The sequence below is a fragment of the Charadrius vociferus genome, unplaced genomic scaffold (genome assembly GCF_000708025.1).
Source record: "Charadrius vociferus isolate BGI_N301 unplaced genomic scaffold, ASM70802v2 scaffold272, whole genome shotgun sequence".
NCBI classification, from domain to species: Eukaryota; Metazoa; Chordata; class Aves; order Charadriiformes; family Charadriidae; genus Charadrius; species Charadrius vociferus.
In genome coordinates, this window is record NW_009647421.1 from 2,219,381 (window position 1) to 2,244,134 (window position 24,754).

Here is a 24,754-nt window from a genome sequence, read left to right on the forward strand (position 1 = left end):
TTCTGTAAATCAGTTGGTATGGCTTGACAGTGAAGGGTATTTTCTCTTCTGGAAAAAAAAAAAATCTCTGATGCAGAATTATTGCATCTTACAGCTATTACTGGGTTTGCTTTCTTTTTGAATAGAAAGTTTTTGCTTCCTTTCTGAATATGAACTAGGAGGAAAATTATTTTTGGATTATTGGACAAGTATCCATGCCTATCTCTTAAAAATGTATTAAATAATTCCTCAGGGGCTTATGAACTTTTTAACTCAAAATTAACAGACAAATTGATTTCCACATTCTTTGTTTTCTTATTTTTTTGGTAGGGTTTGCCACTATTAAAAGAAAGTTGTGAGCTTGAGTTTTGATACTCAGAGGCTGAGAGTTCAGTGTTTTGAATAACATCTATTAGAAAAAGTGTAATTTTGGTGAAATTAGGAGAAGTTTTTACATTTGAGAGATAAATATTCATGTGGCAGAGGGGGAAATGAGGATGATTTTAAAAAAGAGTTGCAGAGACAAATTTTCTTTAAAAGAAACATAAATCAGACTTGAATACCTTCAGAAACTGGGTTGATCCCATGATTTTCATGCATGAGATTTTGAATGACATTGTCCAAAGCTTTCTCTGTTACCTAACTTTCTTCCTAAATAAATTTTTAATAGGACTGAAAGATGTCTTGAAATGCTGTGAACCATAGTTTGTAAAGTTCTATTTAGTAACTGATAGAACAGTTGTAGAAAAAGACATTAATCTGCTGTCAAGGAGAGTGTCCGGATCATGAGATTGCAAAATTGGCTTTTATTAGTCTTATTCCTAAGGGAGTATTAAGAACATGGCTTGAGATACTACAATATGTCTAATTTTTGTAGAACCAGAGGAGCAGCATGACCAGATGATTTCAGGTGATATCCTGACTGCCTGTTTTTTTTAAAAAAAAATGTTTATTAAAGGACATTTCAAGTTATATATGTGGCATTTATATGGCATTTATTTTCAGAACAATTATTTTGTAGTCTCTTTCCATCTTTAGTAATTCGTAGCAGAAATGCATGCAAACTTGGCCAGATATGGAGAAAGTGCATGAGGGGACCTGTACTTAAAATATCACTTTAGTCATACTTTTGACTTAGGAAGCCTTGACTGTTATGTGAGAAACCGTAAGAGGTTTGAACGGAACTAAGTAACTTGATAGAACTTTTTTTTTTTTTTAACTTAGTGTTTTGAGTAAATATTCAACAGAGTTTTTCTCCTTAAGAAAAGGAGTTGTTACGGTTAGTTTTTGTTCGAAGGTTTTTCCCATGGTCCTCTAAGGCAAGCAGAGAGCTTTTTAAATAACTCGAGTAATTTTTGTCATCCAGTTACTTTTAGTTCTGTTCTGTATTAAAAAATGAGGAAAATAAGTGTCTTATTGAATGTTTTATTGGGCTTCAATGCAAGAATCATGGAAGTCTTTTCTTCGGGGGACGTAGCACATGTTTGCAGTTTTGCTTTTTTCACCACTTAGCTGTTTTTTAGCTTAACCTGTGTAATAGAAGAGGGAAAGAATTGAAGTAGCGTCGAAGTTACTGTATATGTAACTTTGCATTGAAATTGTGCATGTGTGCCCAGAGAACTGGTTCTGATGAGTTATAACAGGAAATGCTCTAATCTGCCTGTGAAGGTTTGTCAGAGAGATTCTAGTAAAATTGATCAGTCTGAGCTAGAGTGGCTGAAGGAATTGGTTCTCAAAGCAAACTTGAATAAAGGTCCTCCACTAAGCAATGAAAGCTGTTGTCCTGAGCTGTCGTGAGTCAAAGTGTCTTAAATAGGTGGTTGTCTGAATAAACCTTTCACTGATGATCCTCTGGCATTTACTAGTTATGAGTTCTGGTTTCTCATGGTAGTTGAAGGCGTTGCTTGTGCAGGCAGCATTGAATGAACTTTAAAAGAAGATGGTGTACGTGTTGCAGGTGTTACCAGTAAATGTGTCATGTAGCAATACGTAGCATGCCCATATGTTCACTCACATCAGTGAAACAAAAAGAACAGTGGTCTGAAATACTGTAATTTTGCAGTTTAAGAAAGAAAATTTGCAATAGTGTTCTCCTAGGAGACCAGGATTAAAGTTGTCAGAGATCTGAATCAGCTTTATTCACATTTTGCCTGTGAATATAGATACACCAGTTTACGAGTTTTCTTGATAAGTTAGTAAAGGAAGTATTTGAAATAAGAATGGAGGTTGACTTTTTTCAGCTCTGGCTGAAAATGTTTCACAGCAAGTGAAATCTTTACTACAGGAAGGACTAGTCTAAATATTCCTTGATGCTTGAATGTATGTGACTAGTAGAAGAGTTTATTAATGTTGTATGGTAGGTTATATAGGGAAAATGATCATGCTTGTATGAATAAAAGATACTCATTCTGGGTTTCAGAGACCCAGAAAAGTACAGGGTAAAAAAATTCAAGGTATGTCTTTCCAAAGTGTCTGAAAAGCAGGTGGCAGGATTTGCTTTTCTGAAACTGCAAATATTTTCACATCAGAGATGCATCCAATTTAGGATTAAGAGCTCAAACCTGCACCTGTTAGTAATTTTTTGAGGGGCAGAGAGCAGTTTACTCTTGGTCCCAGTGCACAGATGGAATATATGGTCTCTGTGTGAGTAAACTGGCCCTGGTTTTATCTGTAGAAAGTTATATGATTTCTGTTTGTTTCAATACAGTTTATATTAAAATAGCTTCAGAATTGTCTGATTTCATGACTAAAAGAAAGTAATGATGGCTGACACTTGGCCTTAATGGTGTTTCTAAACTAAAGTATTTCAAGTGCAATTTTTCTTCTGAATTTTATCAGTAGTTATTAAAAACCCTTCGTCTTTATTTGGACAAAACATGAGCTTTTGTAGTTTTTTTTGGTGCTGTTGCCAAAGACCAGTGATCTGAAAAGGAAAATAATTGCTGCTTCTGAAAGACAGTAATATCCTTTTCTTGCCTTAAAATCTGGAATAGAAAACCTTTAAATATTTTCAAGTTGCTTATGTGTAATGTAGCCACAATGCATTAAGCAGTTGTACATTTATGGATGACGTTCTTTGTAATGATACAGCTTAAGTAAAGTGTAGCTCTTTTGTTTCGTATAGAATTTAAAATAGTTATAGTGGGATGTTATTTAAGGGTGGGAATTGAATGGTACTTCAGAAGTAATGTGATTTAATTACATTAGTCAGCGCTTTTGTATATGCACAAGAATTATATCTTACAGACTATAAATACTCTTCTTGCTGAAATGAAATTTGAAACCAAAATGCTAGCATCTAGTGTTCTTGCATTTCAACTTCTGAAAATCTGTCCTGTCATTACTAGCTTCATCTGGCTGCCTTATTACTCTGCATACACTTAATGCACTTATAATACATTCATTCAAGAAGGTATAAAATATATGTACCTTGGTACAACAGGAGCTTTGTTTTATCCAAATATAAAAAAAATAGTCTTGTGAAATATAATGATAATATGGCAGTTCCTAAGGTCTTTTGTCATGGGTAAATTTGTCATGTGACTAATTAAAGTTGTGAAACATGTTTATATCAATGAGAAGGTGAAAAAAGTTTCTGGAAATATTTTTACATTAATATATTCTTTGTTTGGAAGATAATTTAAATTTAATGAGCATGTATAGCATTACTAGAAATGAATCATAAGCAAAAACTAGCATTTTACTTGGAGGCATAAAAATTGAGGAATTCCACTGCATAGAAAGAATAAAACATTTCATGTAATGTCCTGTTGATGGATGAGAATGATGATTTGTTCTGAGCTTTGGTGTTGAATCATGTCTTAGATCTGTATTGGTTTTGACACTGTTCTTACATTCTTTCACAGTATATGAGGAGTTCTTAAAGTATTTCACTAATTATTTTTTTTTTTGTCATCCTGCTTTTTAAGGAACTGAGAGTAGTGTTGGTTTAGTTTGGTTTTGATTGCACAACTGTTATAAAAAAATTACGTTAACATGTAAATTAAAATCTTATCCAAAAAGAAGACAACTTCAGTTAAGCAGAAGTGTTAAATGACTACCCAAGTCTAGGGGCGGCTTTCATGAAGTCATGCACAAGTTCTTAAAGACTCCGAAAGCTGACCAAGGCTACAGTTAACTGTTGTGTTGTCTCATAGGAGTCTTCAACAGTAAACAGGGCAAAATAGAGAATCCCAAAGCACTTTTAGTTATGCTAGAAGGCAACAGACCAGAGTTAGATGCACAAATATGGGAGGGAAATAGTTGTTATGAACAGAAGTTGTGATTTAACAATACTTCAGCACAGGAATCTTCATCTAAGGGGTTAAAAGGAAAAAATTTTTTATGGGAAGCTTATTCTATGTATGGCAGATAATCCAAAGGTCATTGATTGAAAAAGCTAATATAGCCTGTGATTTTAGTTTATTCAATTAATGAGAAGTTGGAGTTGACCTTTCCTACTGATTGTGAGGTAATAAGGTAGTAGTGAAGTGCTATGAAATTGAAGATGAATAGCCTAAGTTTGCTGCAGAAAAAAAAGAGGGACCCAATGAAAAGATAAGGGGAAAATCGTAGTGTGGTTAGTGTTCATAAGGATTTTGAGTGTCCATAGAGCAAAGCTGGATTTGTTAAAATTAGAGTAGTGTTGCAAAAAAAAATCAAAGGGCAGGATGGAAAGAGAGTAGGTGAGATTTCTCAGCAGTATGGGGAAGGAGGAAGAATTCTCCTTTTATGTCAGTATTGCATTTGTAGTTTAGAGGTGGATTAACATAGCATCTCTGACTTTACACTGAAATTGTGCAGAAGTCCTCTCTCTCAGAATAAGGATGAGTTAAATTTGTACTCCCATATTAACTCTATAAACAGTGTGCTGCTGCCTCTCAGCCCTGAAATTTTGCTGTTTCATTATTTCCAAAGTATCGTCTCAGCAGTTTTGTCCACTGCCTGCCAGACTTTATGGTGCCAGGGAGATCTCGCTCTTCTCTGGCTCATGTTTAGAGGCGGGCTACCCTCAGTCTGTTTAGAGATAATGTTGGAAAACAGAAAAGATTAAAAGGTTCAGTGATGTAAGTAACTTGTTAGCAGGACCTTAGTTGTACTGTACGTAGTGCCAGGCTAGCGAATAGTGGAGCACAGAGCATCTAAATGTATAGTTAAGGAACCTGGAAAACTTACAGTCAGAATGTGAGGTTGTAGAAAGGGATTCAAAGCAATAGGTGATGTTTAAGTTAAAGGCCTGAGTTACAGAATGAGATTTATGGTTTGGGTGGAAAGAGACCATTCTAGATGAAGTGGTTTGATCTGTGAAGGTGCTAGTTGACTTTGAAGGTTAAGACATGAAATAAAAAGGAAGAAAACCACTGACAAAACCCTGAGGAATCTACATAGAAAATGGAGCAGAGAATAAGGAGAAGCTACTTAGAAGAAATGCTGAAGGAGTGATTTGATAAGTGAGAGGTGGATATCATGGAAACTGATGAAAGATGAAGTGAACTGTGTTTTACCGTGGGAAGGGTCAAGGAGGTTGAAGATAGAATATTGGTTCTCTTGTGTATGTATCTAAGAAGTTATGAGAAATTTTGGCAAGAACATTTTTCATTGTTAAAGACAATTTTTTTAAAGGATGAAATGAACAGAGGGAAACTTCAGAGAACAGTTGAAAATAGTATATTCTTTGAGCTTGGCAATGAAAAGACAAGAACTACAATGATAGTCTGACAGATGTATGAGGGACAGATGTTCTGGTATCACTTTATTTTTCTATATGTTACAATATACAAGCCTGTAATGAAAAAAAAATTATATAGGCTAATAAAGTTGCTCTATTCAGTTTCAGGGCTGATTGTTTTCGTTAGTAACATAATCTGTGATCAAGTGGAAGAACAGCCGTAAGATTACATAAAAATTAGTTATTCCATATGTACCTAATAAACATTTCAATGTATATGTGGACAGTTGCCGTAGGGAATTTTGATAAATTATAACTTAAATAATTTTTAACTTTCTCTTATAGCAGAGAGAAACTGAGTGCTTTAACTAATATATATCAGATATATGTACGTACAGCAGGTTTTCCTTCATTGTTTATTCCTTCATTGTTTCTAAATTATGTTAAAGGTAAAGCAATTGTGGATAAGAATTCAATAGTTCAGCCTGAAAAGTACATTTAATATGCCCTTAAATATCTCAATTGTGCTTGCAACTGTTAATAGCAATTCTTTAGCAGTTGAGATGACAAATTGATGTATTTTTATTGTAAGGTGTTTTCAAAATTGCTTGGAAAAATAATAGCGTTAAGAAAAGAAGATCTGCCAAGAATTGATGTTAAATATCCATTGTTTCCTGGTTATGTTTTGCATTTTTATTTGTTGTGGTATGTACCTGTTGTTCTATCATTGTTTTAGCACTCTGTATGTAAAATTTATGTGCAATAATATTAAACCTGAAGGAGGAATCTTGTTTGCGAAATGATAATTTGGCAAATATGTTTTTGCAGATACCTTTTGATATATAATCCTATGGAACAAGAGCGATTTTCAGTGGTTTCAGTCAATGTGAATTCACCCAGAGTTAAAATATTATCTCCTTTGGGAAAACCTGTTACCGTCCAGATTAGTGCTGTTTGGGATGGAGCAACTACAGTATCACATGAAGCATATCAGGTATACTACTTTAAGTAAAAAGCATTAAAGTATTTTTTGACAGATATTGTCGCTTCACAGTTCAAGGAAATGGAAAGCATACTTCAGATATTGACAGTTCTGTCTTCTGCAGATCATGCTATTAATTCAGTCATTTTAAGGAAAAAAAGATAGATATATATATTTAGCATTAATGTTTCTTAAACTAATAAGTTATTAAACTTTTGTGATATAGTGTATTACATGTAAAGGGTCAGTTTCAGCTGTGTGAACAGAAAAAACTGGATTTGGACTTTTCCCCCAACTTTCCAAAGCTGCTTTTTCTTTCAAATGGTAGTCTATACAAACTTTCACACAGTCTGTGTGTGCTCAAGCACTACATCTGGAAGTTTTTGTAAGTCCAATGGCTTAAGCGGTTAGATTCTGACTTTTTTTTTTTTTGTCTTCTACATATAGAGGCTTGGATAGTAACCTAGATTACTCTTGTACTCAAGCTAGACAGATGACTTTGAGTCCACCTCTTGCTTTTGGTTTTAAACGAAGTTTCTGAGAATTTTTGAATTATACATCATTATAGAAGATGGTCCTCAATGACCACACACCAGAAACTGTATTTTGTTAAATTCTTAGTGTAGTATTGTAGTAGTGCTGTACTGTGTGTATATATACATATATAAAAAATAGTACTGTATTACTTTCAAGCTTACCTTCTTAGTCTGATTCTTTTTGACTTGGAAGCCAAGTTGAACTTGTTTCAGGATATCTTCCTGTGAAGATAATTCACTAAGTGTCTCTCAGTTGTCCTTCAAAGGGATAATTTTTGATAACTGCTATGGGTTAGCCCTGGTAAGCAGCACAGCCCCACATAGCTGCTTGCTTACTGCCCCCAGTAGGATGAGGAGAGAACTGGAAGGGTAACAGTGAGAAAACTGGAGGACTGAGATAAAGATAATTTAATAGGTAAAGCAAAAGCTGCGCATGTCAGTAAAGTGAAATAAAGAATTCATTCACTCCTTCCTATCAGCAGGCAGGTGTTCAGCCATCTCCAGGAAAGCAGGGCTCCGTCATGCATAATGGTTACCTGGGAAGACCAACACTGTCACTATGTCCCTTCTTCCTTCTTCTTCTCCCATTTTTTATTGCTGAGCATGACACCGTATGGTCTGGGCTATCCCTTTGGTCAGTTATTGTCAGGTGTCCCAGATGTGTCCCCTACCAGCTTCTTGTGTGCCGCCAGCCTGCTTACTGGTGGGGCAGTGTGAGAAGCAGAAAAGGCCATGTAAGCACTGCTCAGCCATAGCTAAAACATCCCTGTATTATTAACACTGTTGATATCAAAACATAGCACCATATGAGGTACTGTGAAGAAATTTAACTGTATCCTGGTCAAAACCAGTACAATAATTAGCACTGTTAATTGTCTGAAGGAGAAGAAGAAATAAAATTACATACCTGTACCTCAAATTCTAAGCAAATTGCTTTGGAGATCTACCTTGTATATTGCTTTTCTGTGCAGATTAATTTATAGCTCCTAAATAGCCAGAGACTGAAAATGAGACAGTTGCTTTATATTTTGCTATTTAAATTTGTGGATTTTTAAATGTGACTTAAGTGGTAAGTAGGGTCTGTGCACATTTGATACATGCATCTTTATTGCACAGCAAATATACTCAGAACTGCACATCACAGCTAACACTGTTTTTTAACAAGATTCTGAATCATTACTGCATTATTATAACAGTGATCTTGATGCTAAGCAAACTAGCAATGCAGGCATTTTTGTTTGCTAATTCTTCTTAACATGCTTCAGCTATTAATTTGGGAATGCCATTTGTAATTTCATATTCATTTTTGTAATGTAGAAAAAAAATCAGCCATCCTAAAATAATTGAAGTAAAAGGAGTTACTCTGAGCATAAATTTAATATAAAAAGTGGATACTTTGATGTTTTTAATGATGGCCTCTTCTTTTCTCCCAACAGATCTCTTTTGTGGCGCACCTACCACCTCTGGGGTTTGGAGTTTACCAGCTTTTGGAGGTTCAGAGTTCAGAAGCAGTTTTAGCAGACTATAATATATACATGAGAAATAGTCGGCAGGAGAAGCCAGACAGACTTTTCAAGATAAAAGAGATGCAGAATTCTGTGGATAATATAATCTTAGAAAATTCTTACATGAAACTGTGGTTGTCTGGAATGTCTGGATTACTGGAGGTGTGTAGCGTTATAGTTCACAACTGTATGGTTTACTTTAAGAACTTCTGGTTTTATTCCTGGAAACCTAAATGTGTCAGCTATTTCAAGTATGATTCTCTGTCCTTAGAAAATAAATACCAAAGAAGATGGTAAAAATCATCAGATGAAGGTTGAGTTTGCTTGGTATGGAACTACAAGTAACCGGGATAAAAGTGGAGCTTATCTCTTCTTACCAGATGGAGACGCCAAGGTAAGTCTTCCATTTGCAGAGAGATTCTAATCTTGAAGTAACTTGAAACGTTCTGCAAATACAGATTGGAAGAGCTATTTTTCCCCAACACTGAAATACAGCTGTGTGACTAGAAATAATGACATCAGTGATTGAAATGATTGGCAAAACTTCATACTTCATAACCCTATGTTTGAGTAAAAACACAGCGTTAATTTGGAAGTGTAAAAGTATACAGATTATTTATGATTCACCAAAACACTTAAATAAGTTGCTAACCTTGCAAGAAATCCAAACTGGGAGTTCTATGTTTACCGCTTCAGGAAATAAGCAAGGGTAATCACATGTAAATCAGTCTGGAAGTGCACAGAACAGTTTCGTTTCCCTTTTGCAGTCTCTTCTAGAAGCACAGGTTTTGAGGTCTGTCAGTTGGCAGTTTAAAACCGTTTAGTGTATTTAGTCTCCTAGTTGTTCACATCAGTTATATTCAACAGGGTTCACTTAATTTTAAAATGTCAGTGGTTCTGATCTGTGAATACCTGAACAATATCAGTTAACGTTTTTTGATTTTTACCTTTCATCAGCTGCATGGTGACACTTTACCTAATTTTATTTTAGATGCCCCTTTGTCTTTTGCTTATAAAACCAATATTCACTAAATTTAACAGTTTTAACTGTTAACTGTAATTTTAACTACACTTTTGAATTATGTGCTGTATAAAAATAAAGTGGACAAATCTAGATAGCAGTATGCTATGGTTTGAACAGAAGTCATCTGTCACATGCCTGCAAGCACAGTTAGAAAATAAGGTACATAATGAACTTTTATGAAAAATGAAATTAAAGTAATTTTTAGTTAACATTAAAAAGGGTGGCATGTTCAGCTTTTGTAACTTTTTATATAATAAAAATGAAATCATGATACTTCTAAAAATTCTGCTTCAGAAATATACCATAAGGCTCATTTGGCTTGCATTTTAATAACATTCATTAGGTTGTCCCACTGGGAATAACCATGTAATCTATAATAGTTCCTAAAACAGTTTGAATTAATGATTTCTGTCTTAAAAGAAATGCCATCTGTTCAGGGTTCTCAGTGTGAGGTGGATTGACTAACATTTTCTAAGTCCCTGTGCAGAGTCAAGATAGGATAGAATACAGACAGTTTTCTTGGGTTTTGGCTAGGTGGTCTTTTTTTCCTGTCCCATTCACCCTATGTATTACTGCAAAATTTGCAAAGAATAATTGCATTTGATGTTGGGTCATTTTGCTCTGGTATGAGTATAGTTAAACATTTTCTTTGCCTTTGTTAGCTGGTTGTTTTGTCACCTGATAAGTCTTTTGGTTCCTTTCTTTTAAGTTCTGCAATACTCAGAAATTATTTTTCTTCATCTAGTTTAATTGTCTGTCTTACTATAATATTTATATAGCCTTTTTTGGTCTTGGGTTCTTCTCCCAGTTTTAGTTTGGAAACTTGGTGCTGTAACATGCTACATTTGCAGGCCACTACTTAAAGCCATGTCAGTTCAGAATGCTTTACATATACAGTGCAGCTCTGGTCATCAGTAGGAGTGTTTTCTGATGGTCTATGTACTAGAATGTACGCAGATCTGGATCTTTCAAGAGGTTCCTTGGATTAATTATCTTTATGGCTGACCAAAAACCAGCCTGGAGTACTGCAAGGAGTGCATTCTTGCTAAGAAGTGGTAAGCCTCTAGTACCAGCGCTAAACTGGTCATCAGCAGAGACCTGGGTTAATGACAGTGATTTACACAGTATTAAATAAAAGGTACACTGAATACCGACAACTCTTTGTAACTTGACTTAAGGCTCTCTGACACCATGGCAAACATTGCTGTTGTGCAGCCAGGCAGCCCCCAGTAAGAGCAGTCTCTGTGGTTAAGGCATAGGGTCTTGACCATGGATGATTCTGTCCTTGCAGTTTTTGAAGCATGAAAGTAGTTCACTGGCAGCCTCAGGTCAGGACATCGATGTGAAGTCCAGGACAATGATACAGAGCAGAGGCTCCGTGCTACAGCTCTAGAGATAAGGCAGTGTTCCTACCATGTCTTTGTATTTTCTGCAAAATAGAACAAAAGCAAGGTACCACGGAAAAAGACAGGCAGTATCTTAATTTTTTAATATGTCAGTGCTGCTTAACTGATTGACAATGTTATCATGTGATATATGACTGTTTGGAAGGAAGGGACTTGCCTTGGACCTCACAACAACTATAAATGAAAGTATCCTGCCTGTGAAGGGAAAACTTATTTGTATCTTGTGATTTTATGAAGGATGGCCAACTCCATAAATCTGTTAGGTCTGGGGGAAAAAAGAAAAATCGGTGTTCAATAAATTTTGAAACACTTAACTGTCTGTATTTTCTTCTATCTATTCAAGAGAATTCAATATGTGATGACCTACTTACTAGCCATGTTCAGTATCAATAAGGAATAGAACAAAACAACTTTTTCCAAAGAGTCAGATGCTAAGTGTTTGTGGGATCAATGTGACTAGTTAATTTTCTTGTCTTACAAATCAATTTTTCAGAATCAAAGAGGACTTTTTTGGTAGACCCAGACTGGGAAATTGTGATTCTCCCTCAGACAGCTGTGTCTATGCATGCATGTATTTACTAGTTGCTGTAAATACTTACCTACTAACAGAATATAAGAAAAGAGATTTATTTTTTTTTTCATCCTGCTGGATCTCTAGTGCTAGAGCTTTTCCCCCTTTAGTCCTCTTCATATTTTGTCTCCATGGTTGGACTTCCTTTGCTGATGATGATCTCTGATTTTTACAGCTGCAGCTGCTGCTATTAGCTTCAAGAAGATTTTTTTTCGTGACATGTCCTTTTTTAATCTGTCGGGATTGCCTGTTGCCTCTACTTCTCAGAGAACACAGTCTGAGTTGTCTAAATGCTTGGCCCTCAAACCTAAGGAAAGATAATGGTATCTTTCTGCATTTTTGTAAGTGAGATTGGGAAGTTCCACTCCCCAAAAGGAGAGAGACTGTCCATTTAGAGTATCCTGCTGTATCCATCTTCAGATCTTCCCTCTCAAAAGGGCAGAGGATCCTCTTTCAAGTATAGCATCCTTTTAATGCTTCCCTTGTTTTTGCATGCGTGGTAACAGGAAAAGACAAGTATGAAGGCACCATTACCTGGAGGATGCTCATAATACTCAAGAATCGGCAGCCTGTGAAGTGTCTGTTCTTTCCTTGGTGATATGTATTTTCCTCAAGCATCATATCTGTCATCTAAAAATCTGCCCCACATATTGGTGGCATTGGTTTTAGAGACAAAAGTATTAAAATGACAACTGTCTCTCTTCTTCCTCGTAATTTTCAAAACACATTTCTCAAGAGCTCTTAGTACTTGATTTTTATTCCCTGCCAAACCCCAGTCTAATCTCAAACCCTGCCAAATGAAGGGTAATCTGCTATTGAGAAGCAGCGTTTCTTGAAGGCTTTGTCTTGAGCTTTTTTTTAAAATCTCAGGCATATCAAAAGCAATTCGAACTGTATTGGAAAACTTTCCTCTGGGCATGGTTTATTTGACTTCCACACCACTAGTGTGCTGCACTGCCAGAAATTTCTAGGCCACATGAAGATGTTTAGTAGCACTTCCCTTGACTGCAAGGGGAAAGGCTTTTGCCCATGCTTCATACCTTCAGACTGCAATATGCCATGCCTGCTTCTATGCAGGCCCATAAACCTTTCAGTGAAGGCATCAGTCCAATTGTATCTTCCCCTTGGCATTTTGGTACCCGATTTGATGCCAAGTATTGTGAGATATCCTATGGAGCTATGGGATATTGCTTTTCTCCAAGTATTCTCCCTTAAAATTTCTAGCTTGCTTTTCTTTCCCTTCCTTCAAGGGGAGGTTGTCATGTTTCTCTTGAATATGAGTACTGAAAAATGGTTTCTGGACCCTTTGACCCAAAGTTCTGTTACCCTGATTCTGAAAATACTGCTTTCCAACCTCAACAAAACCTGCCACAACAGGCTGCTGAATCTTGTACAATGGAACTCATTCCAGTGGAGCTGAGAGGAACAGATTTTAGAGTGACTATTCATTTTAACTGTTTAGAAGTGGAGTCTTGAGAGTGCCGCTGGATATGAGACATGAAACTTTTTATTCCTAATTTAAGGTCTGCGCAATCATAGAGTCCTTCACACTGGAAGGTCATTTAGTCCAAGCTCCCACTCAAAGCAGAATAAATACTGAATTCAGACCAGGGCCTTGTCCAATCAGTTTTGGAAATAACTCTATCACTGTTTGTTCTTTCCACTTAGAAAGGAAAGTGGCTTGTGTCTGAGTAGTAAGAGGCTTATTTCAGCTTCTTAGTCAGACTTTCACATCAAAAGTGTCTACATTTCAGATCCAGCACCAGGATCATTTCACAGACCTTTGTGCATCTCACCAAGGATCTTTACAATGATACTACAATAATGGCACATTCAATGCATAAAGATGTTTTCCTGCTTAAAATTTTGATTCATTGAAATGTTTCAGTGTGGCAAAGCTGGTAAATTATCTCTTTATAGGTTCTGAACTCAGTATGCCTCCAGGTGACTGTCAAGAAATCACTTTTTAGGATTAGTGCTTTTCTAGGCACTAAATATGAATTAGGAGGCTTCCTTATTCTCTCAGTACTGTATTTTTAATTCATTTTTCCTGTTTGCCTAACAACCAGGAAGCAACAGGCATCCTTGAGAACTGGAGTATACATCATAACTCCACTCTTTGTATCAGAAAGAACTTGGCTAACCCCAAAACCACATAATACCACCTGCCTTTGTAACTCTCCTTCCTCTATTCTATCTTTTCCTTGCACTGTGTCTGAATTAGTGGTTTGCAAACTGGTTTGATACATTTCTCTCAATGCATATCCTAGTGGAATCACAAATTATGATTTAAAAAAAATAGATCATTTGTTTCAGACAATATTGCAAAATGACACTTAATTCCTTTTCTTTTCTGTCACCTCATCTTTCCATATAGTTCAGAATGGTAATTATGGTTGCCTTTATCTTCAGCTGGGGAGCTGACCTGGCTACATGCACAGCTTGGAGACTCTGGTGTGTGAACTTAGTGTTTGTGGCAATATCCCAAAATCTGAGAGCTGTTAAATACATCTCATTTCAGCTTTCTACTGATATGTGAACAACATATTTTGGTAGTTGTTGTCAATGTCACTGTTGTGTTTTGTACTAACAAGCTCACTGGAACTGAGTTCCTCCAGGTATTTTTTTACTTTTTGTTTTAAAAAAGAAATACTTCAGGTAATTTTTTCTTTTTTTAATAAGTGCACAGCCTTTTGCATTCCTTTGTCACTCATCCAGCATCTTTCCATTTTGCTGGTTTGGTCCTGGGTAGCTCCAGTGAAAGACTTACTGAGAGATGTTCTTAGAAACAACAGAAATAAGCCTGTAAGATAGGTGTTACTTTGCTAACAGAATGTATTTGGCAGGCTGCTGTTCATGCAAGTAGTATTCTCTTGCGTAATAATTGGTGAGGATATTTGCTTGGCCTGAAGACCTCAGGTCTCTCAGTTCATTTTCTAGGAGTTCCTTTATCTGCTGTTTCAGTCCTTCATTGCTAACATGGGGATCTTCATGTTGCTCTACCCTGCAGGTAGGATTTTGAAGGGTTTGATTATTCCACTTTCCTGTCAATAAAGCAGTTCCTCTGTGGGATTTTAATCTAAACATATACTTCTAAGAGTATGCAGTCACAGGTTAAATGAGCTTGTCTTTTCTACCTATGTGTGATAGAGAAACAGATAGAGAGCGATTTCTTCTGCCAGAAGCATGGGGATGATTCAGTCTACATTTACTGATGTAGGCAGTTTTTCATGGAAATAAGAGAACTCAAAAGCCAGCTCAAATTCTAACCTGAGATCTGGTCTTCAAATTTCCTTTATCCCAGCATATTCGTTCACCTCACTTCCATGCCCTCCTAATACCATATTCCTGTATTTCTCAGCTAGCAAATTGATTTGGCATAACAGATAGCACTTTTCTGTCTTACTGACAAGATGGGACCCCTTGGAAGTATCTCAGCTGTTACGAAGTCCAAAAGACTGTTTCCTCATTTGAGTTTTTGTACTGATTAACTGGATACAATGTTGCTGTAAGATGATCAGTAGAAAAATCCCTCTCTCCCTAAAATAACCCACTTTGGTAAAGTGTAAGCAACTATGATTCCTCTACCAAACTCCTGTACAAAGTATTCCTGTAGCGGATAGCTGCAGAGTTGCCTCTTGGAGCTCTGGCAAAGCTTTTATTTAACAGTGTTCTGGCTGAAGCTTTAAGAATAAATATGTAAATAGAAAGGCAGGCTTTTTGTCTTTGAAAGTCTGTTTCTTGTTTTATACAATACTTCTTGAAATCATCTCTGTGCATATGCATATAGTATATGCTCAGAGAAGATGACTGGATGATAGTACCTGTACTTGTTCTCTGACATGATTTGTCTGTATGTATGTAATCTTGATTTCCTTTCTTCCTCAAGATACATTTGATCTTTGGTTTCTTTGCTTGAGAAGAAAGAGCATGCTCTGTTCTTCTTATGACATTGGTACATACAGGAGGAGGACAGCCACCATCTTTGTGCCTAGATCCTTCTGAATAACACGTTTTTCAAGTATTTTGTTGGTTTTTGAGTGATATCTTTTTTGCTTTTGCCCTATAGTAGTAGCTGCATGTGTTGTATTTTCATTTTTGGCTTTGTACGTGCTTAATATTTATCCCATTTTTACCTTGGTAGCCATCCATTTATTTCTGTATAGTGTATACAGTTCAGTTTGGAATCAACTGTTTAAAAAAAAAAAAGTCATCATTTGCTTAGTCGAGACTCAAAATACTGTGACTACATGGAAAAATAATTCTTCTTCATCTCTTTGGTTTGACTGTGAATATACTAAATTTCTGATAGTCTTTGACAGACATTAAAAAGAACCTAATGTCCTTCTTGAGGTTTCTCAATGGTTCCCAGCTATGCTCTGTGTTCCAGGGGCTACTCTGGCAGCTGTAGCTGGTTTTGATGAAAACAAAACTTCCTCTTTCACTTTCAAAAGGATATGCAAGCTGATCCACAAGAAAGTGTAGAGGCAGCTTTCCTCATGCAGTGTGTACCACTGATATAGTAAACTTTAAGGAATCAAAACAGTTAAATCATCTGCCACAGATTATGAAACTACAGTATTTGATTACTATAGTTTGCTAGCAAAAAAGCTCAATCCGTATGTTTGCAATATTAATACATTACTGTGTTTATCTGTAGGCCTTGTATCCATTACTGCTTATGAAATACCTGTGAGATACGTCATGAGGATTATCCTAATTTTAGCTAAAGGAAAAGTGAGGCTCTGAAGGGAAGTTGCTGAATTTCAGATTAGGAGTAATTTTTAGTTCCCAGTTTTTAGACTAGACTTAGATATAGAGCAGTTTAAAAAATTAAAAAGACTATTTAATATGTATTAAATACTTTGATTTATTGACAGTACATTTATGAAAAGCTTTCGTAGTTCAAAGAGTTATTCTAACTTTCTATTTTCTTTTTGTAGCCTTATATTTTTACAGATCCACCTATCATAAGAGTTGCTCATGGAAAGATTTTCTCAGAAGTTGTATGTTTTTTCCACCATGTGACTCATACCATGCGACTGTATAAAGTTCCAGGTGAGTTGTGAAATCCTGTCTCTCTCAGCAGTTATTTTTCATCACTACAGTCTTGGATCCTTTTTGGACCCTAAACATCTTTTTAATGTTTAAATGCACTTCTGAACTGGTGCAGAATTTGTCAGACTGAAGTCTTTACTGGGTCCAGTGCACCATTATCCCTTTCTGAACATCATGCTAGTCGTTAAGCTAGTGTGCTTAAACTTACCACATTTGTTAGAGATACCTCTCAGTATTAGGAAATTCTATACTACAAATTATCTACAAGGGGGTCACGAACTTTACTGGGTAATCAGAATACTGTGGGTAGCTATAAATTATGACAATGAGAAAAAAAAAATTGAAATATCTTGGAAGTGATGAAAAATGTAGTTTTTTCATACCTTCAAACTTATTGATGGAGGTACAACAATATCTTTTCTAAAGTTGCAAAGAATGTAGTGTTATTTGTTAGCAGCACTAATAGTGAAGTCTGGTTTACTTCACAAGTCTAGGCATGCTTTAGTTACCTGTGAGCTTTGTCTGTATGTCATTTATCTGCTTGGAAGAGCTTGTGACAGAATCGACTGTGTTTTGTTGAGAGGCACCAGCACTGAACACTGGCTTATTGACTCTTAGGACATAACTTCATATCAGTTTTGCTTGCTTTTCTTTCAGTAAAGCTTTCTTTTTTTTTTTTTCCCCCTACTGTTCATCTATTGATTTCCAAGAAAATTCTAGGAAAACAGTAACTCTGGAAACTCTGTACCCTTCCAAACTTGATGATTAAATTGGCCAGTGAAAAATCTAAAAGAGGGAGGAAACCATGGTGAAATTGTATAAACCTGTTATCCTGTAGAAACTTGATTTAAAATGCTAAAGTGTATCTTCTTGTAATTGAAGTAGGAAACATATGTTTTCAGTTGTTCATCCATTTGTATTTACTCTGCTGGAATTTATTTGAAATACAGGAGCATTGGCTAGTATTTCAACACTTGAAGGAACTTAAACATGTTTTGTATTAGCATTACTTTTACTGTACGTGTCCAAATTGTCTGCATGGGTTTTAAAATCTTATTTGTCATATTTTGTTATTTTTCTAAACACCTTCAAAAACAAGTAATGGGGCTATAAGTACTTTGAAAGTCTGCCTTGTCCTTTTCCTTAGTCCTTTTAGGTTTCAAAAATGCTATTGCCAGCATTACCTACTTTATAGTCATGTAGAACTGATCTGTTTGGGTTGGTTTTTTTTTTTTTTTTCATTTGTAATATATTTCTCTTTACAACTAAAATTGATTTAGATATGTCATTTTTTTATGACATAAGTGTATACTTTGAAGTTGCTGGGGTTTACCCATATGCCATATACTGATCAGAGTTCAGTTGCCAGATCGTGTGATACAGTAATTCTAGAACACATTCCTTATGAAAACAAACCAAGATGTTGTGTAGTAATTTGTTGTTGAAGATCCTGAGGAAATATGTTTATCACAGAATCACAGAATCACAGAATGGTTAGGGTTGGAAGGGATGTCTGGAGATCATCTAGTCCAACCCCCCTGCCAGAGCCGGGTCACCTACAGCAGGTTGCACAGGACAGCGTCCAGGCGGGTTTTCAGTGTCTCCAGAGTGGGAGACTCCACAACCTCTCTGGGCAGCCTGTTCCAGTGCTCCACTACCCTCAAAGTAAAGAAGTTCCTCCTCATGTTAAGATGGAACTTCCTATGTTCAAGCTTGTGCCCGTTACCCCTCTCCTATCACTGGGCACCACTGAAAAAAGACTTTTCCCACCCCCCTGGCATCCTCCCTTCCCTGTCCTTCTTGAACTGGGGAGCCCAGAACTGGACACAGTACTCCAGATGAGGCCTCACCAGGGCAGAGTAGAGGGGGAGGATGACCTCCCTCGACCTGCTGGCCACACTCTTCTTGATGCACCCCAGGATGCCATTGCCCTTCTTGGCCGCCAGGGCACATTGCTGGCTCATGGTCACCCTGTTGTCCACCAGGACTCCCAGGTCCCTTTCCACGGAGTTGCTCTCCAGGAGGTCAGCCCCCAACCTGTACTGATGCATGGGGTTATTCCTCCCTAGATGCAGTACCCTACACTTGCCCTTGTTGAATTTCATCAGGTTTCTCTCTGCCCAACTCTCCAGCCTGTCCAGGTCTCGCTGTATGGCGGCACAGCCTTCTGGCGTGTCAGCCACTCCTCCCAGTTTTGTGTCATCAGCAAACTTGCTGATGGTACACTCTATCCCTTCATTCAGATCATTGATTAATATATTGAACAGTACTGACCCCTGAGGGACACCACTCGTCACTGACTTCCAACTAGACTCTGCACCACTAACCACAACCCTCTGAGCTCTATTCAAGGTCATTTTTTTTTTTTATTTTATGTGACCAATATGTAGAGCAGCTTAGATGAAAAAAAGGGTACCTTGAGGTCAAGAAGTACTAGGTTGCCAAAAATGTGAAAAGAAAACTACTCTTCTTTGTGGGTTTCAGTAAATTAAACTTATTAGCAAGGAGGGAACTTACATAAAGAGGATGTTTATTGTAGTGAAGGGGAGGGAAAAAGCCGGGAAAAAGCCTGAAAAGTCTGTTTAGGGTGAGGTTGGTTATTTTTTTACAAAGGATTTTTTTGTAATACTCCCTTTTCTTTAATTTGTTAGTAAGTGCCTACCAGAAGTATTATACTTCCATTTCACAGCTCAAAGAACATGAGTTGTCAGTGAAAATCACTTGTTGCCAGTAGCTAACACCTAAGTTTACCTTTCATTTTGAGTGCACTATATAGGGCTTTTTTCTTTTTTGGGTAAAATTTTTAATTCATCACACTATTTCAATACTTACGCCATTACCTATACAGTCATCGTGGTGAAGTCCTGTACCATGTTCCCAGCTTTTACAAGGAAAAATGATTCCATTATTTTATATATTTTCTCTGTTTACTTTTATGATGTGTTTTTATTTTAATTTCTTCATATGGAATGGCCTTTTTCAAAGTTTAAAAATGGCTGATTTTGCATCATTGTTTTGCTAAGGTCTCTTTCCTGGGCTTTGTAAGGGAGGTTATTTGTATAGGATTACTTCTATTAAAAAAGGTATCTTGAAGTCTTACTAGATATGAACAGTAACAAAGCATGTGGAGAGAAATAAATGTGTATGTGTATATGTACATTTTGTTTTTAAATAAAGACCTGATACTCCTGTTGCAATCTACCTGCTTGCCAGGGGATAGAAAGCCTGGTCACATGGCTAATCCAACTGTTAGACAGTACTTCCGAGTCCTACAGCTTCTTCAGCAATTTTGGTGAAACACTGCGTTTTCCACTTTTGACTTTAGAATTCTGTTAATTTTGAGCAGAAAACACTCTGACTTGACAACTCTGTTCAGTAGTTGACCAATGAGTGATTTTTAAATTTTTCTGCTGCCATTGGCATCTGTTTTTGATATCAGCTTGCTTTTGTGTCAGAAGCTGCTTATGTTCCATTATCGTCATAATTTTATTTTTTTATTAACTCAAATTATGCAGTAGAAAAGAGCTGAGAGTAATTCATGGTCTGGTCATTTTAAAATTGTAAATTGAAATATTGTTCCCTTGTTCAATGTACTCGTGCTTTAACAGTCCTACTTTAGAATAGTCAGAAAATCTATGACTAAGAGCGTCAGAAGTGGAGTGTATAGATCCACTTTTTCCTGACTGTGTCTGAGAAAATACAAGTAATTACCTGAAGGGAGTTTTTTTCATTTAGCACTGTAGTATAATAGCCACTGGTAAATGTTAACATTTTAGCAGGTGCTGGTACTGCTGCAGGTGGCGTTCAGATTTTGAAAAAGATGAGGAAACAAATACAGAGCTTGACATCCTCTTCATTTGGGTGACAAAAATCACTATATACTTAGTATGCATTTTACATACTAAATAATAGCATAAAAATTGAAGCAGGTGGACACTTTCAGCATTCCATTGTGTAAAGGTTCAGAGTGTTTGTTTTAGAATTTGACAAAGTAAAGACCTTCTTAAGGAAACTACTCAACATGCTCTCAAACAGAACTGCTAAAAAAAAATTTGAAACCTGTATGTGTAGAAAGAAAAAGAGGTTGTGCTAACCTCTGTCTGGGTGCTTAATAGTCTAGGAATTTTATTCAAATGCATTTTGTCCTTCTGCAAAAGATTCTACAGTTCAGGAGCCTAAACTGATGAGCATGCCTGTGGGCCTTGTGAGTTGACATACAGTGAAATGTTGGGGGAAAAAAAAAAGTATTAAGTATCTAAGATTTTTAAATACTGTCTTCAAGTTTTAAAGGACTGTTACTAAGTTGGTTAATCAGTCCCTCACTTTCTACCATCTTCTGTCTACAATCTGTCAGAAAAGCACAATGTAATTTCATCTCACTACAAAGAGATATTTCATATCTCTGTTCTGCTGGGTGGAATTCTTTTCACAATTGTTGACTACGTAGAAGTGGTCATGCTGAATGAAGGTATGATTCCATCCAAACTGTATCTTGAACTATTTGAAAAGGTTGGGTTCTTATTAAAGGTATTTAATTTTCAGTGTGAGACACTGTAGAAGAAAGTCTCACTGAACATCTGTCTGCATTTTCAGATACTTAATCCTTCTTTTAATAAATAGGCATCTTTGACCTGTCAGCAAAGACTTGTGTCCTGGTTGGGGTCATACCAGCGTTTGGTTTCTTAATTCACTGTCCTGAAGGAAGATTGCCTCTGTTCTGATTAAAACAGTAGACGAGTTGCCTGCTTAGTGGAACAGTTGCTGTCAAGAAGCTGGAACTTCGTTCTTGTTTGTGGATGGCAACAGCTACGTAAGAGTCAAGGAGAGAAGTAAATGGCTAGGTCTTGCTCCAGCATATTACCTGCTGCTAATGACGGCACTTAACAGCTGTTTGCTGTTTCCTTCTGATTTACCAGATCCCATATTGTTTCTTACCATGAATTGCTTCTGTTTGACTTCAGTGAAGTTTTCAGACTGTCTGCTCAATGAGTACTGCATTAGAAGTACTGCTATATCATATGGTACATAACTGAACTGGCTTCAAATATCTGGTTAGGTATAACAGAAAAGGAAAACCAGCAAGCAAAAACTGGATAGATCACTGTGTTCTGGGAGGATAGTCATTCTTGTATATGTGGCAATCACTTTTAAAAATTTAAAATGCATCTTTTTCATATAGGTCTGGAAGGCCAGTCTCTTGAAGTTTCCAATATTGTGGATATTAGAGGAGAATATAATCGTGAGCTTGCAATGAGAATTTCATCTGACATAAACAGTCAAAACAGATTCTATACTGATCTTAATGGATATCAGGTAATTATTGTCTATTAATTACAAAAGCCTAGGGTGTCAGTTTTGGACTATCTTAATGCTCCTGATTGTAAAGAGTTTAGAGTCACATTAATCAAACTCTGATGTTAAACTCCACTAATCATTTAAAAGGAGAAAATCTTTAATAATGTATCCATTATAAAATTTGATTTAGACCAGATGACATAGCAACTGTTTTCTTTTCAGTTTGTTAAATATTCCTTTATGTCCTTTTTAACATAGAAATTGTAATACAGCGAGTTATGACAAGCCACCATGTAGTTGCTTGTATATCTGCATGCCTTCTTTCCCCTCTGCTTTGTCTATTTAATTAAAGCCCTTTGGGTTGCACAATACTAAAGGTGCATAAGGTCCAGGAACTCGGACCTAGAGAACAACTGTTTGCTGCTGTGGTGGAAATAAGTGATGTACTTTTGGAGTGTAATAACTTGTTCTATTGGTAATCCATCTGATAAAATATAGTGTGACTATTTTCTTAACTTGGACTCTGCAGCAAACACAAAAGAAAGAAAATTTTCATAGAATCATAGAATGGTTTAGGTTGGAAAGGACCATGAAGATCATCGAATTCGAACCCTCCTGCCATAGACAGGGACACCTCCCACTAGACCAGGTTGCCCAAGGCCACATCCAGCCTGGCCATGAACACCTCCAGGGATGGGGCCTCAACAACCTCTCTGGGCAACCTGTTCCAGTGCCTCACCACCCTCATAGTGAAAAATTTCTTCCTAATGTTTAATTTAAACCTGCCCTCTTCCAGTTTATAGCCATTCCCGCTCATCCTATCACTACATGCCCTAGAGTCCTTCCCCAGCTCTCTTGTAGGCCCCCTTTAGGTGCTGGAAGGCCGCAATAAGATCTCCCTGGAGCCTTCTCTTCTCCAGGCTGAACCTTACCTTTCTTCCTTGCTAAAAATAATTTTGCAAATATATCAAAAACCATACGTGCTGGGTAAAGGACTACTGTTTTTCCAGTTAATGTGTAGTACTGCGTTTTGCTGGAGACAGTAAAGTGAATATTTAAACATGAAAATAATTTTAGTACTACTACTCATTTGTCATGTACCATTCAAGAATTCCACTAGCACTTTAATAAGTTTCCATTATAAACCTACAATTCATTTTCTGCTACCTTGAATCTATTCTCTGCTTGCTCTCTAGAGGAGGAAGTTTTTTCTCTCATTCTATAACTGTGATTATTGCTTTTTTTGTAGGTTCCCTTGATGAATCTTTCAAGTTTTTTTAAATAGTTTTTGATCTAAAAGTACATTGAAGTTATCATTTCCAAAATGGTAATTTTAGCCACAAATCTCCAAAAAAGCTAAATAATACAGTCTAGTGAATGCTTTGGTGCCAGTTGCGGTTCTGAAGCACATGGGGTAAATGTCTGAAAAGGTCTTTGAAATATAAATGTATAAAAAGAATGTATTTCATTGAAGTTCATGTTCATACTGCAGATCCAGCCCAGGCTGACAATGAGCAAATTACCTCTTCAAGCAAATATCTATCCTATGACTACAATGGCTTATATCCAAGATGTTGGCGTTCGTTTGACACTTCATTCAGCTCAATCTCTAGGTGTTGCAAGCTTGAAAAATGGTAAGTATAAGATGATAGATATTATAAAGGCTTGTCCTTCATGATTGTCTGAAATAATTTGTTCAGAGATTACCATACCTACTAGCATTTGAAGAAAGGAGATACATTTCTCCAAATCTGACAAGTTTTAGAATATGTCTTTAAGGAACGATGTAGAGGTTGTTCCCACATGAGATCCTGTCATCTTCAATGGAAGATCTGTCTCAGACTAGAGACAGAGGAAAGAGATTACAAAAAAGACAAAATGAGCAATAAATTGTCATAACTAGGTATTTTTCACCCAAGAACGCTGAGGGAACTCAAGGACGAAACAGCAAAACTAAGGGGTTTGTTCTCTTTTGTGCTCTGGTAGCAGAAGGCTTAAGAGGGACAATATGATGCTGATCATGTTTTTTGGTTTGTTTGTTTGCTTTAGGGTAGAAAGCGCTAGTCTTAAGGTATATGCAATATAGCCTAACATCCCTGTCAAAGAAAACATTAGCAGTGTTTTTGAAGACTGGAAATAGTGAAATAAAGGATAAAAATGACGCTGGGTAAGAATAAACGTACTTCTTCTGAAGCAAAATCATACCTCACAAATTTAATGGAGTACTTTGAAAGAGCTGATGAATATGTTGACAAGAAAAATCAATTCATATTAAGAATTCCAAAAGGGATGCAACCTGTCCCTCACAGCAGAGAGGGTGATGATAAATGACCTTGGAGGGGTGGAAACAAAGGTCAGTTGTTCAGTCTATACTGCTACCAGAATGACGAGGCATTAAAATAAATGCGTTTGACAAACATTTGTCAATGCATTTGACGCTGTCCCACATTGCATCCTTGTCTCTAAATTGGAGAGACATGGATTTGATGGATGGACCGCTCAATGGAATAGGAATTGTCTGGCTGGTTGCGCTTAAAGAGTTGCAGTCAACGGTTCAATATCCAAGTGAAAGACGAGTGACAGGTGGCATTCATCAAGCATTGGTATTGATACCAGTGCTGTTTGACATCTTTGTGGGGGGCATGGACAGTGGGATTGAGTGCACGCTCAGCAAGTTTGCCAACGACACCAAGCTGTGTGGTGTGGTTGACACACTGGAGGAAAGGGACG

General features: G+C 36.7%; 1 protein-coding gene across 1 annotated transcript in view; it reads left to right on the forward strand.

Annotated features, from left to right (window-relative positions):
- MAN2A1 (mannosidase, alpha, class 2A, member 1) overlaps positions 1-24,754 on the forward strand; it is a 219,436-nt gene that overhangs the window by 170,367 nt on the left and 24,315 nt on the right. Inside the window, exons 13-18 of the mRNA XM_009880484.1 lie at positions 6,476-6,641; positions 8,602-8,832; positions 8,942-9,064; positions 16,615-16,729; positions 21,909-22,042; positions 23,517-23,658. Coding sequence (XP_009878786.1) covers positions 6,476-6,641; positions 8,602-8,832; positions 8,942-9,064; positions 16,615-16,729; positions 21,909-22,042; positions 23,517-23,658 — 911 coding nt within the window. The remainder of the gene's footprint in view (positions 1-6,475; positions 6,642-8,601; positions 8,833-8,941; positions 9,065-16,614; positions 16,730-21,908; positions 22,043-23,516; positions 23,659-24,754) is intronic.